General features: G+C 43.9%; 1 protein-coding gene across 1 annotated transcript in view; it reads right to left on the minus strand.

Annotated features, from left to right (window-relative positions):
• PTCHD1 (patched domain containing 1) overlaps window positions 1-15,438 on the minus strand; it is a 33,558-nt gene that overhangs the window by 15,314 nt on the left and 2,806 nt on the right. Inside the window, exon 2 of the mRNA XM_068179874.1 lies at window positions 4,517-5,177. Within this exon, the coding sequence (XP_068035975.1) occupies window positions 4,517-5,177 (661 nt within the window). The remainder of the gene's footprint in view (window positions 1-4,516; window positions 5,178-15,438) is intronic.

Here is a 15,438-nt window from a genome sequence, read left to right on the forward strand (position 1 = left end):
GGAAAAAAAGTCACGCCAAAAACTTGTTCAGACAGCACTGGTTGTTGTCCAATGATTTGTTTGGTAACACTCTGATTTTTTGAGGAAAACATTATTTTTAAAGGTTTGGCAGTTTTTAAACAGCATTTAATGTGTAAGGGAAACTTATGATGGATATATTAGCATCTCTGCCAGACCAAACATCTGTAGTTTTTAATGAAGAAGGCAATGGGAAATCAGAATTTTAATTCTGTTTTTCAGCTGACACTATAAATCAGCCATTTTAAACCCAACCTAGCTGTAGAATTTTTTTTTTTCCTATGGTCAAAAATGAACATCCCTAATTCAGCAAAGTATTCACAAGATCTAGACATGTCAGCAAACTTGTCCTTAGTTTACTTGTTTGCACACTGATAGAGGTGGATGGCAGTTTGAAAAAAACGCAGAGACATATGCTAATTCATACTACGTCCAGACGAATGGTGGGAGCCTGCTAATTTTCCCAGGTTTTAGGCTTCACTTTCAGGTTAGAAGTATTTGTGTTAACCTGTAATGGGAGAAGAGCAGTTCCCAGTTTGACTTGACAAGATATCCCAGAGAAGAGTGGCTGCAGCCAGCCTGGACTCTGCTGCCTCACCCTACAGCCCCTCGGTGAGGTTCAGGCCAGCCCCAGCCACGGCCTCTTGCAACTGGACCACCAGGCACCCAAGGGAACATTTGCTCTTTTAGTATCTGCTGGGGAAGGGGGTGTCTGGCAGCATTTCTCCTGGCTTCAGTTTTTGCCATTGAGTTAGAAATCAGGGATGGCAAAAAAGAAACCTGCCTCACCATAAAAATCGTCACAGTAGTGACATACTCAGACTGTGTAGAGTCCTCTTTTCTAAGATGGGTTACAGTAATCTGCCTTAATTAAAAAGTAAAATAAATTAGAATAAACGACCATTATTAAAACCAAAGTATGAAGTGTTTAAACTGGCATGTCATATTTAACAGGTGGAGTAGGCAAAAGATATTCCTGCCTACACTTACACAGCCTGAGTTTAAGACTGTAATTTGGTAAGTCATGGTAATTTAGTAACTTTTAAAATTCCCTGTTGATGCAAAAGCTGAGGATTCAACATCTGCCGAGGCTGGTACCCTTCACTGTGGCTTGTTTGTTCTTGGAAATGCCTGATGAATAAGGGATGTCAAAGAAACAGGATAAATGAAAGAAGTATTACAAAGCACTTTGATCAGACTATTTTCCAGACATACTGCCTATATTTTTAGAATGGGCTGGTGACTGGACAACCTATTCAGAAAGTAATTCTTGAAAATATGAAAAGGTTGATAATTGCAAAACATTGCTGACCAGCTAATACATCTTGGAGACAGTGATGGTCTCCAGATAAACTTATTGAGGAGAAATGGTGTGAGATAAACAACCTATAATTCAGCAAGGACAAGGGCAAACTTCTACGTGTTGTTTGGAATAAATGACTGTGAAAACGGGGTAGAAAATGACATGAAGGATCTGTGAATTACCATGTACCACCAACCAAATGCCAACCATTTCATACTGCTGAGAAAAAAATGAATGACATATGGCGATGTATGAACAGCAGTGCCATATGCAAGATGTGAAAAATCATCCTCCTACTCTACGTGCTGCTGAAAGCCTCAGTCTGAATCCTGTGCCTGAATTTAGGCACCACACTCCCTGGAAGATGTGGAATGGTCAAAAGTAAGAAGATTGCTGGAAGTCTGGTAAACATAGTCTGAGGAAAGCTGGGATGAAAGGGAAGAAGACTAGGCAAGTGAGAGTGCTAACAAATATGCAAAGAAAATGAAAATAAATTATTTTCCAGATGCAATGGATAAATAAGGAGGACAGCTAAGTTGCAAAAGGGGAACTCAGGTTAGACATGATGCAAATGCTGTAGTGGTTGTGCAGTGAAACACAGGCGGAAGTGGTCCAAGAAGGAGACAAAGTACATGATGAAAACTATTTGTTATGAAAGATGTAATCTCATCCTGTGTCAAATGATGTCTGGAGAGTGTCCCCCTGCCTCCGCAACGCTGATGAAAAGTTAAAAATCCTCAGCTGCTACAAACCAGGGAAACTTCATTAATGATGTATACCAGTAAAGGGGCCGTGCCTGAAATGTGTCCGGTGTAATCATTTTTTCTATCTCAGTTCTGCTTTTAGCCATGAGATTATGAGTAATAGATACAGGGCTACATCATTAGCCAGAAATCTTTTAGCTTCCTAAAGGTCAGTTAATCTATGATCTAATCTGACGGTCACTGAAATTAAGTGGAAGCAGTTCAGCGAGCTATAACGGAGGATTCTTGGCGTCTGCAGCCTTCAGTTGCTTTGACTTAAAACATCCTTTATAAGCAAAACAACATGTAGGTATGAAATACGTTTCAAAACGCATGCTGAATCTTTCTGTTGTACTTCAGGAAGAGAAGAAAAGGCCAACCTGCCTTTCTAGCTATCTGCCAGTTTAAACAGCTCTCATTAAAAACTCCAAAATGCTGTCAGTGCCTTCTGTTCACCTGTTGATATTCCCATCCCTTGGGAGATTTTATGCAGCTGGGGAAGCAGACAAGATTTACACGAACTTGGCTGCTTTATCTTGACTTGTTCACAGTGGGAGCCGAGCTGCCCTTTTAAGAGTGGAATACTTAACCAAGTAAGACAAAAAAAAAACAGGAAAAAGAAAAAAAAAAAAAAAAAAAAAAAGAAAAGCAGAGCTGTCTATACAGCTTGGCACTTAATGGAGCACTAAAATAGTCATTTGAAACTTTTCATAGTTATCTGTAAGTCTTTGAGGATTTCAAGTCTCAGCATTGTCACTACTAGTAAATTAAAGATCTGAAAAGTTGTCCCAGTGAGCAGATATTTGATCCCTAAACAAAGCTAATATTTCATATTTTTGAGTCAGTTTCCCCATGTTCTTTCAATTCATATGTCTGGACTTTAGATTGCTTTTCTGCTACTCTTGTAACACGTCTGAAAATCCCCTCCTATCTAAAGTTACACTTAATATACTCTACTTAGTTTGAAGAATTGAATTTTATAATACATGAACAGGCATAAAAACCCACCAAAGAAACCAAAGACTCAGGTCAGAAAGATACCCTTCTTTTGACTCTGACTTTCTTGTGCTACGTTTCCTCTAGATAACAATGTAGTTTAATTTTCACAGATGTCATCTGAAAATGACAGCTGATGTAATGTAGCTGAATTCTGTTTGTCACTGAATATATTCTGTATGTTAACTGGTAGTGTGATGCACTGAAGCATAGTCTTTAATTAAAGTGCAACAATACCACAGTGCAGCAGCACTATAGTACCAGCACAGCACAGGAACCTGGTGCTGGATATAAAAATAGCTGTGCTCAAAACGTGTCATATCACTACATGATGTGACTAAGTCAGTGGAGACACTCTTACACTTGAAACCTGAAGTATTACTGAACACTGATTTTCAGCTGGGGAAGCTGTGATCAAATCAATGCATGTATTATTCTCCACAAATGAATAATGGCGTGAACAAGGACATATTAAACACCTACAGTGCACAAAGCTTTTCACACTGGTTATGAACCAAAAACAAACAAAGAGGCTGTGAACTCTCCAGAGCTCTCATTTTGTCTCCCGTGAAGTCCTCCTGCCTCTCTGGGTACAATAGGCAGAATTCCCACAAATACCCTGGTGCCAGCAGGAGAGGGCTCTGACTCTGGGTTGGGAACAAGATGACCAGACTTCTGTCCTCCCCTTTCCTACCCTTGATGAAAACAAAACAAAACAAACTGAAACCACTCCGTACTCCACAGTGAGTGAAGGTGGTACAAAACCCAGGGAGATAAAGATTCTCTGCTGGCACAGGAGCCAGGGAGCAGCCAGTGCTGCTTCCCTCCATAACCCTCTGCTGTGGAATGTGCTGGTGCTGAGCTTGCAGGTCCAGGGGTGCCAAAATTCTCTCCCCCAGGGCTGTGAAACTCTCCCTACACTTGCTCAGCCAATACAGGGACTTCTGGAGAAATGCAACCCAGAACCAACCACCACTCATATCCCACAGGAAGGTACCTGCCAAGCCAGGACAGCATTGCTCTGGCCTCCAAAGGAGCCAGCACTCCCTAAATGCTCAACATGGGCAGCCCTTTGACTTGCCAGCACAGCTGATGCTGTCAGTGTTGCATGGGGACCACTGCAAAGGTCTCCCTCCAAAACCAGAATCAAACATCCACAGAGAAGCAGCAGCTGGGCTCCCTCTCCGCAAAAGGCACAGCACTTGCACATCCTTGTTCCTTGCTACTGCACAGGCTCCGCATCCCACGGCATTGTGCTATGCTGTACTGGAGCCCCAGGCATGATTTTAACATCCAGGCACCATATAAACAGTTTAGGAAAAGAGGCAGTGTGGATTTGGCATGGGGCAGTGCTGCAGGAATGAGACAATAGGAACCATGCAGTGATGCTTGTCTGCTTGCTGGGAAATGCGTCAGGGAGGCACAAACACACAAAAGAGAGAGAGGAGATAGTTACCTAACATGACGAAGGGGATTCCCAGGAAGGTGGAATTGTATTTCCCACCAGTGAGATTGATGATCCCAGCAGCAGTCAGGGTGGCAAGGGTCACTGTCAGCAATCCCAGCAGGCCAAGCCAGGGTTTGCTGCGGACACAATCCTGCATGGAGCAGCAGAGAATGGCCAAGGTGACCACAAGGACCAAGCTTGTGATCAGGTAGCGTTCTGACACCCTGCTCGTCTTCTGGAAATCCTCCTTCAGCGAAGAGGAAGTGAAAGGATACATTTTGACTTTCCTGTTGGATTTCTGGAAAAGTTCAACAGTGTCACAAAAAATGGATTCCCACTTCTCTGCCACCATGTCATTCAAGGAGTTGATTGCCTGCAAGTAGTAGGTGAGCTGAATGGCTTCTGCAGACTTCACCCGGTCCTTGCTGTGCACAGTAACCCCACCGAGCTGATGCCCATTATACACTTCCCTGCCATCCTTTAAGTGAGTAATCGGATAAGTGATTGCAAAATTAGTTCGATTAGAAGAACGAGCAGCCTTTAATTCCTCCAGTACATGCACTATGTCGTCCACTATGCATGTCTTGTCATTGTTCAGGATACATATATGGGCAAACGTGTAATTGAAACCAGGTCTTTGAACTTGGATCCTGGTCACTGCAGAGTGCAACTACAAGGGAAAGAGAAATCACACACGTTATTCATCAGTTCATCTCGCACATTAGCAGCCAGAACGACAGCAGCTCCTCACCGCCATCCCTTTTGTACTTGATCTAAGCAACAACAACAACAAAAGTTCTGGTGACTGCAGTATTAATAGCACACTCATTGCAAAAAAAAAAAAAAAAAAAAGGAAACATGCATCAAATCAGCAGTATTATTCCCCTGTGTCCTTTGCTGGTAACTCTGGCATAATGTGACGTGCATATGTGCCACGTGCAGCTGCAGCTTGGCCTCTCTAAATAAGTAAACTCAACAGGTCCAGCCAAAGCCCAGCCATGTCCAGGGACAATGTTGTGCTCAGGATTGCCCAATTACTCTCTCAAGAGATCATCTTGAGGTGTAGAAGGCAGAAGAGCATTGTGACCAGGTGTGCCACCTGTGCAGGATGCACTGGCAGCCTGGCAGTGCAGGGCACCAGCACAGGCCACAGCTGCATGTCCTACATATAGAGACAGTTGGCACAGCAGGGAAAAGAAATCTGGCAATAACTAATTTGCCCTCTTTTCTCCTCCCTCTTTCTCCCATCAAATCCTCAGTAGTCTGAGAGCAGGAAGCAATGGCAGAGACAGACACTGGTTTTCTCTTGCTCTCTCTGAGAGGTTCTGTTAATTAGTGAAGGTCCCCTAACTTTAGGGTTTGTAGGTTATTTTTGGGTCTAGCAGCTCTTAGTGCACCTTCCTTTTTGTTTCTCATCTTTCTGAAATTTGCCATGCCTAAGCTCTGACTCCAAAAATATTAAGCTATTTTTGAGCATCAGAAAGGCAGAAAAATTAACATCTCTTCTTGAAAAAATACAGAAAACTCTTGCAAACTTTTCTGAATCCATTTTAGTCAACATAGAAGAAACAAGAAATTTAAAATATGGCAAAAGAATAGCCCAAATAGGCTAGGGTTGCAATGTTTTTCAAAAATAAAATATTGAGTTTGCTAATGTTTATCATTCTGTCTGATGATAAACACTGTTTAAAAAATAGAAGATAGTGTACAGGAGAGCAGTAGAGCTTATACACTCTTCTGGGGGCAAAGGAAAAAATGTCAAATAATCCTGGCTAACCTCCTGTGTCTGTTGAAACTAAACAGTCATAGTGACTTTTGTATGGTATTTGAGACTTATTTGCAGCACCCCACCCAGCCAGCTTGCCCCTTCCTAAGGTACTATCAGTCTGATTGTTTTGTGATTACATTGCACACCCTGTGATGGGTAGAAATTTAGTTATGTTGCCTCCGTTCCTCAGGATAATGTGACATCATATAGACAAAGATTACAACATTCCTATATTCTCATCTTGTTTCTCTAGCAGCTTGAGGGTGTGTTTTTCCACCTTTGAGTAGTTTTAATTTTTTTGACAGAAATAACAGTTCAATACTGACATTAGGAAGATAAGTTTGAGAAATGAACTGAACTAACAAATCTTTTCACAGTACTGTGAGAACAAGATACCTGGCCATGGTGAGAAGCAAAATTTTCCATTGTGGTGGGAGGAAAAATGTAACTGTCTGTGCAACAGATTAAGGTCTTTTGCACAACTTTCTTCTAAAACAAAACAAAACAAAATATTTGCAGGAACATGACAAAGAAATTAACCTCTATGGGGAATACTTCCCATCTTTTCAGATTGGAGTTGCAAAGTTCCAACTGTTTTGGGGTACAAATTCTATTGTATTTGACTACAGTTTGGGGAAAATGCCCTGATTTACCAGATCAAAGACAGAGATCTGATTTTAATTTTTTTGCAGTGGGAGCTACTGAATGGTTTTCATTGACTACAGCTATAAAACAAGATGTCGCATAAAGAAGTGCAGCTGAAAGAAAACAGGAGGAATAGAAGGAATTTCCTGCCTTTATTAGATTCACAATACAACTCCTTCAGAGAGGGTCTATGGAGTGACACAATGCAGAAGAAACTAAACTGACATGCAACTTTTATCAAACAGTGTGTGTTGCTATTTACCCACCCTGCCTCACTGCAGCATTTGCTTCCTTCCACATCTGAAGCACTTTCTTTTAATATTTAGGTTATAAAATAACCTCATCTATTACAGCTATTACTTCATCTTTAGTGAATGGCTAGAAGCTAAATGTCATACCTAAAATACTCCTTTCCTCTTGGAAATGATCCTTTCAGGCTGAGGAGCTTGCTCTGCAGCAGTGGCCTGGTGCTTCTGAGATCGTGCTGGGCTGGACAGGGCACTGCACGGGGCGGACCTGCCCATCCCACCTCTCAGCAATGGGGCTTTGGGGAGGAGAGGGAAGGTGGCAGACAGCTGTGTCCTGGCACATCCTGCCAGCTGAGCAGCTCCCAGAGCTGGCTGCAAGCTTGTGCAGTTCAGAGCAGCTATGAGATATATTCTGAGCTTTGCCAGGGGCCACAGTGTTTGGTCTCAAATTGGTGGCAAACAGCCAAAGAAGAAAACTTGCTATTCCCTCCATCCCAACAAAGTATGCTGAGAACTGCACCAGCATGTCCAAGGATTCAGCACTGGGAATTCAGACCCAGACTTTCCTTCTTAAGACAAACACAACACTTTATCTGCACTTTTTTCAGCCTTGATGCTAGGAAAGCCCTCTGCTGCCTCAGTGCAGGGCAGGGGTGTGCTGCAGCATGGCTGCAGGCTCTCTCTCCTTTCTCCCTTTGCCTGTGGCAGCCCGTGAGCCACAGGATGCTGCCTCCTCCCTGATGAGAGCTGCAGACCCATGGCGCTCTCCCTTCTGCTGCCATGCTGGGAATTCAGCTGCGGCCACCCAGATTGTTCCACCCATCCAGAGCCCACAGTCATAACCCTGGGTGACTGGTTTCCACAGAAAACAGAAGCTCTGAGAGCTTACAAGGGCACATCCTGTGAGTTCAAAGGATTGCACAGTCTACAATTTGGCTTGCCTATGGTACACCAGGAGGTCCCCCAGGAAACTTCAGTCTGATGGTAAAGGCTATTGTGTGATGGGGACATCAGCAATATGCTAATGCATAATGCATATTACACTCCTCAGTGCAGAGGATTCTAATAGCAAGTAACCATACTCAGAATAAACCTGGCACCTAGTCCTGGGACAAATGACTGACTACCAGATCCTCATTTATCCAGCTGTTCTTATCCTTACTGCTCCTATTAGGAGAAAGCGAAATTTAAAGGAATAACAAAATTTGAATGAATGTTTTTTCTTGAAGGGAGACACGCACTGCTTGCTCATCACTCCCAGCTTTTTCAGCTAGCTAACAGTGCAAGGAACCAAAAAGCAGTTCACTGCTGAGATGCCAGAGCACTGCAGCACGAGAACTGCACAGCACCACCTAAGCTCCCTCACCACGGTGGCACACGGTCCCTGAGAGTGTTCAGACATGAAATAATAACATTCACTTCTTCCTTTTGCCATTGTTTAAACAGTGACCATTCCTTGGACTTCCCCTCTCCCTTCCGAAAATGGTATTTATGTATCCTGCACCACCTTAGAGATTTCTAGAACAGGGTTTTCCTTTAGTCTTTAGTCATTTACATTTGGTAACATCTTGGTCTTGGTGTTTGCTTACTTTAAGTCCCATGCTCACTCGGTTATTTATTTTAGACAGAGAGGAATGATGGCTTCAACAAGGAGACAAATGTGGGGGCTTCAGATGGCCTCTTACACCAATATCTCCAGGTGAGGGCTGTACTGGTCTCACACCTCCCCACCACCCCATGTTTAAGCCTGTGGCACAGCTGACAGATGAGAGGTGGTGAAATTGCACTTTCCTGCCTGTGAATACCACACCTGCCAGCTGGTTCTGTCATGGGCCCAGGAGGGGACGCCAGAAAGCAAAAATCCTTCCACTTATCCTGGGCTATGCTGTTTGCACCAGGGCGTCAGAGAGCCATGGCTGGAAGTTCTTCAAACTGTTTTATTTTTGCTGGTCCTCCTACCTCTGCCACCAGCACAGGAAGACAGGTGCTGGGAACCAGAGCCCCTCAGTAGGGTCAGTTTGGGTGCCCTGGGATGGCCAAGCCCCACACTGGGCTCTGTCAGCCGGCTCTCCACTGTAAAGAGCTTGGCACATCTTTCAGCAGCGCCATCAAAGCCGAGCCTGAAGGCAAAAGGGTTGTACTTGGAGATGTATGGTCATGACAGAAAGGAAAGCTTGTTTTTATTCTTAAGTCCCTGCAAAAGATGCAGAAAGCTACAAGAAGGGGTGAGAAAAACCTGTGCCCCTTTGCTTTGTGGAAAAATCCTTTAATTCAAAAGTGAGAAGGTATTACCAGAAATTTGTTAATTTAATCAGGTAACAAAGAAGTCTGCAGCCTCCCTGTGAAGGAAACAGATCCCTTCTCAGCAGGAATGGGTTAGAAACTGCTGATTCATCTGCAAAATGGTCCAATCTCAGAAATCCTTTAAGCTCACATTACATAATTTCCTACCCCAATCAAATCTATGGGCAAAGGGGATGAGAACCCAATCACCAGTGTCCCACTTGGATCTCACCTCGCTGGTGGCACAGCTTTGCTCCCAGGGAAACTCCACAGTGACAGCAAAATGCAATGGCACCATTCAGTTTTTATCAAGCTCCCATGCCCAGCTCATGAAAACACATCCTGACTCTCTTGGAAGCAGGGTCACACACAGACACCATTTTTAATCATAAGGATGCATACAACTACCTCCTGCTTATCATGTATACCTCAAAAATATGTTTGGTTTTGCTGCTGAGCAGTGATATGTGGTGTTTATAGAGGACATCACTCATTGTAAGGACTCGACTATACTTTGTACTTGACATACAGTCAATGAATGGCCAATGAGACAAAACTAGCTGGATATATGGATGTCCTCCTGCTCTGCAAATGATCTGGCACACAGACATGTTTTACTCTCAGGAGCATCATCTTTGCAAAGCCATATTACTTTGTTGTTGCTGCTATTATTTGACTTATTTAGTCTTGCAGTCTCCATCTGATGGTTCAAATCCAATATTAGCTTCACTTTTCAGTGTTGCCACTCTTAGAATATTTTCGCTGTCATTTTCACCAAGTCTGTTTTTATTGTGAGTCCTGGAGCCTGAAGTATTGTGTTTTGTTTTTTTTTAATCTCAGCTTTCATTAAAAAAAAAAAAAGAAGAAAGAAAAAAAAATACTGATCTCGTGGTTATGGAGGAAAGACTGAGAAGGCTCTGAACTCATTACCTATTACCGTTTAAAATTTTATCACTGTTTTGGATTCAAGACTGAAAAACTAGAAAGCAGGATGAAGACAATAATTTTAAATATACACTTCATTTTTATGAGAAGCTGGTTTACTCTTTTAGTAATTTTTACAGGTAACTTGTGCCAAGGAAAATGAACAGGAGAAAAATGCCTTTAATGGATAGCTATAAATTTCTCCACTTTTTCTATGATCTCAGTAATCTCTGGCATTTCATACCTTTGCAGTGTACTTTTTGATTCACGTCAAGAGGTGGCCTCAGTCAGAACGTAAAAAGGTTATGAGAGACTTGCACAGCTTCCAGCTTAATTTACAAAAAAATCCCCACTGTGGGTTCTGCAGATATGGGCAGAATTAAACTTTCAAGAGTGCATTTTCATCAGAAGGTGCAGAGAGGGAGGGCAAGGGAGACCCTGGCCAGGGCTGTGCCCTGCTGTCAGTCCGAGACTGTGGGTCCAGGGCAGAGGTTCAAAGAGGGTGGTGGGCAGTGGCCTCCCGACCATGCCAGCCTAGCAAGGGATGAAGAGCGTGCACACAGCCAACAGAGGAAGCCAACAGATCCTAATGGCTCGGGAAAAACATTAGAAGTCCCAGCTGGAGAGCAAGCAGCAAGGATCGCTATGAGTAGTTTGGCTCTTTTTCTCAGTCCTACAATCAGGTTTCCTGAAGAGGCACTAAGATACTAATTATGCACGGGATTTATTTTTGCAACTAATTTTTTCAGCTGTCCAAAACACAATGATTTATCTTTTATCCAAACATTTTTCAGAAAAATAAAATCTAAAAATTGTTCAAACTACAAGTCATCAACTGAGGGACAACTATTAGTGCTCGAAGCGACAGATGTGCGTACATTAACATTTCCATCTGTCTTCTTGGTAGCTACAGAAAATCGCTAGATATGATTTTTCTTTTCTAATCTGAAGCGGAGAAGCTTTGCTAATCAATACCGTCTTAATTCTGACACCTTGTAAATCTGCCTGAATTTGTTCCACCGAGAGAAGCCCACTCTTTTTTGGGCTGACTGCTGCTGGATGACAGGACACCTGGGCAGCAGAAACCTCCCCGCACAGCCTGGTGTGCGGCAACAAGATCAATTTTTCATGATGGGGAAAAAAGAATAAAACTTCGCTCCTGTGTCTGATCTTGCATCAGTTCTACCACGGGTGGCTTTCTCCATGCCCTTCAGATGTCTCCATGAACACCCTTCCATCTTTATACTGCTTCTCAGGGGGCTCTTCCCAAGCAGAAGCCCGAGGAACAGCCCCTTCTGCACCGCAGGGAAACCTTAACAGCTGCAGATTCACAGCCCACGGTGTTAGTTAACAACTCGGCTCCTGTCTTCCAGTACGAGAGAGGGGGTTCTCCTGCTGTAAATCCCAGCTAAAGGCAGGGCCTTGTCACAGCTTTTAGGAAGTACAAATGTGGTCAACGGGGAGGCCTGGCAGCTCTCCCTCAGCCCTGTGACACTGCCTGGGGTGGCCTGGTCTCGGTGGCTGTGACGCACAGATGTCCCTGGCTTCTGATGCCTGCCCTGCCCGCTTGTGTGATCTCCCTGAGGGGCGATGCCCCCAGCACACACAACACATCCAGCCACCTACTGAAAACACCTGGCCTCCATGTGTTCTGTTTGCTAGAGAGGAAGCAAAGTCTGACCTTCCAAGGCAGGAAAGGCAAGGCAGCACGGGGTGCTGGGCATTCTGAGCACGGGCTGCTCAGCTGGCAGCAGCAGCAGGGTGGTAGGGAGCATCACACCACGGAGTGAAGCAGGAGGGAGAGCGGAGGGCCCTGTCCTGACTGGTGCTACTGGAGCAGGGCCGGGGGGTGCTGGGCACCAGGGGGATGTGATCTTCCTCCCAGGCACAGGCAACTTTAGGACTTCTGCTCCAGTCGCTGACCAGTGCCTGCGGGAGAGACCGAACCCTCTTGCCTGCAGGAATCACTCTGAGGAGCTGCTGCTGCTGACACCGGGAGCTCAGGGGGGTTTCTGCACACACTTCTACACTGTCCTTGCAATGTGCTATTTACCTTCCCTGTTCCTTGGCTGTGCCCAGATCTTACCTGCGTATCTTAATTCTCATCTGTTTTCGCATAAGATACATTTTAGCCCTGCAGCATTGTGCTGCTATGACAACAGGCTTGCACTTCTGCTGCTTTCACACCCTTGTTTTTCTCATATTAGGACTCTTCCCCTCATCTTACAGCCTTGCTTTAAAGACACGACTTCATCCTTTATTTTGTTTTCAGCAGAATGCACGGTATATTCTATTGACTGTTTCCCAAGAAGTGTTTTTAGTGCCCGAGCTACCTTGAGAATGTGGAGACCTACTACATCCATTGCTAGATCGACAGCTGACTGCCCGCGTCCAGGCATTCAGGAGTAGCCAAAAGTTTCTAAAAAGGGGTACCTTGCATTACTCAGGATTGCAAGAGACCCAGCTTTTGGCTCTGCTGAACAACCACAACCCACTTCCACTGACTTTGGAAGGAATGGCTTAAGTGTGCCATGTTTGTACAGCAAAGCAATTGGGAATACCACAGACAAGGGAACGTGGTTATTTCTAAACACGGTTGTTTCCTCCACGAATTTCCTCACACGTACAAAGTAAGTGAGGAAATCCGTGAGGACCGTACACCAAGCGTGCCAACACACACGTTAACAGGAACAGAATAATTAAGGAGCAGAGAGAGGAAATAAAATCACAACAAGTATAAAGTCTGCAAGATTTTTTGAAGCTAAACTGTTTTTTTTCTGCAGCAATCAGAAGTTATGAAGTTCTTAAATAAATGTGTCCTTAAACAGAAATACCTGACTTTACTTCATTTGTGTGTACAAATACATATTTAGTTACCTAGATCAAATAACGACCAGTTTATGAGAGAAGCAATCTATAAGCACTATAAATCTGTAGTTAGTAAAGGTTTCTTTAAGAAAAAAACCCCTGTCATCTACAGATTTTTATAGAAGGAAACTGCAAATACAATCCCCTTCAGTAAGGCGTGTTACATTTCAACCCCTTTTCATCTTTATGCCTTGATATCTTAAGCGGAGTTTTTGCCAAAAAAATATTAGTACTGTGTTATTGTTATAAACACAAGAATGGAAATGGAAGAAAGAATATTTTTCTGCAAAAAAAAAGGTAAATCTTTAATTTAAAAAAGTCTTTAGTATGGTGCAGTTGACTCACTGTTAGCATACAGGAATAAACAGAATCAGAAGGATCGGTGTCTCAAATTCTGTTTAAGTCAGAATGTATTCTCTGAGGTTCAAAAATCTGTCTAGGTCTGTATTCCCAGGAGTTTGTATAACTTTAACCTAACAAGTCTCTCGCTGCAAGTGAAAATATCACTGTGAAATGATAGGGGCTGTTCTAACACTATTTTTAGGGGGGATTCTAGGTTTTCTTAGACAATTTCTACAGACTTTATATAATCATCTGAACCTCTGCATGATGGTCCATACCAAGTATCCCAATTATTTTTGCTTTTCTAAGCACTCATTGGGAACACAGGGGAAAAAGCACACTTTCTTCAATTAGGTGTTTTTACCTCCTACCTCTCTCTCTCAAAAGACAAATCTTGAGGAAGAAACATCCTGCCCACCAACAGCACAGGATGCCAGTTCCCTATGCTCAGCTATAAAGCAGGTACTGCAGCAAGTAAAATTTCATTATTGTCTTCCCATGATATCTTAGTCTCAGGATGCATCTCTTCCATATCTGAGATTCTACCAAGGCTTTATATTGGAACACCTATTCAAGATCAGAGACTGAGGATATGGTTAGATTTCTCCTTTCAGCAAATGACTATGGCAGCTGGAAATGCAATGTTGGGATGGCAGGCCTAGAATGGTGTAAGCACTTACAAGTAGCTATGAGAACGATGGATAGAGATTTGCACAAAAATAAGAAATAAAAGAGTACTTGGCATCGTCTCAAAAGCAAAACTATTCTATAAGAGAGCCACACACCTCTCTGCTAATGAGGAGAGACCCTGTGTGGAGCAGCTTGTGTGTCCAGCAAGACCTGGGGCTGTCCTGGGAGCAGCCAGCGTGGCGCTGGCAGATGTGCACTGACAGCAGGAGCCCTTCTGCAGCCCCTGCTCTGGGAGTGCTGTCTGGGCCCCGGGCTGAGACAGTTCTCAGGCTGAGCCCTGCCCAAAATCCCTGCCCAGCTAGCAACAAGGTACCCTGCAGCACTGGCAACGGTGACTTTCTCAGCCTGGTGATGTGCCCACCAGGAACTGCACGAAGCTAACCAGAGTGTTTTAGAGATGTCACCACCAGAGTCATTTCACTGTATAATGAACTGTCTTGGATGTTAAACTGATTGACTTTTGACAGGACCATCTATGTTTCAGTTTCAACTGCTCAGAGCCCAAAACTTTGTATCCTTTTGCTAAGGAACAGTAACAGAAGCTGACTTCTTCCTCTGCCTAGATCCGGGAAAATCTTTCCTTGGCACATGACTAGGGAAGCTGTAGCTGCTCATTCTTTTCCCTCTTTAGCAGATGAAGTGGAATATGGCAGGTAAGGAAACCAATAAGATGTGCTGCAAGAGCATCCAGCATCTGCCTGGGGCAACCATCCTCCTGTGTCTCCCATCCTCCTGCTTGTGGGTGGAGATGCAGCAACAGCCATGTGGGAGGAGCCAGCGTCCAACCTGACATTTATTCTAAAGCAAAACCTCTCCCTTGGGGAGGTCATCCTCCAGAAAAGGAAAGATAAGCAAAAGCTGCCGTGTAGGTTCTCTGCCCTGCCTGTACTTACATGGCAGCTTCAGAAATGTGAGTGGGATTTACTCTGTGGTTTCACCCAGGACACTTATTCACAAGCACAGTCCTTTGAGCTGGCTGGCTCTGGACTGCAGCTGGGGCTGCCTTTGCTCCCTTCTCCCTTTCATGCAACCGAATGTGTACAGGAAACCCTTGATGGCCACCCTTTTCTTACCCCTTCCCTTGTGGGCCCTGTTAACACAAGATGATGTAGGCCTGCATCACCACAGATAAAACAATATCGGGAGCTAGGAGCCCTCCCTCC

This window comes from Anomalospiza imberbis, chromosome 2, assembly GCF_031753505.1.
Source record: "Anomalospiza imberbis isolate Cuckoo-Finch-1a 21T00152 chromosome 2, ASM3175350v1, whole genome shotgun sequence".
Taxonomy (NCBI): Eukaryota; Metazoa; Chordata; class Aves; order Passeriformes; family Viduidae; genus Anomalospiza; species Anomalospiza imberbis.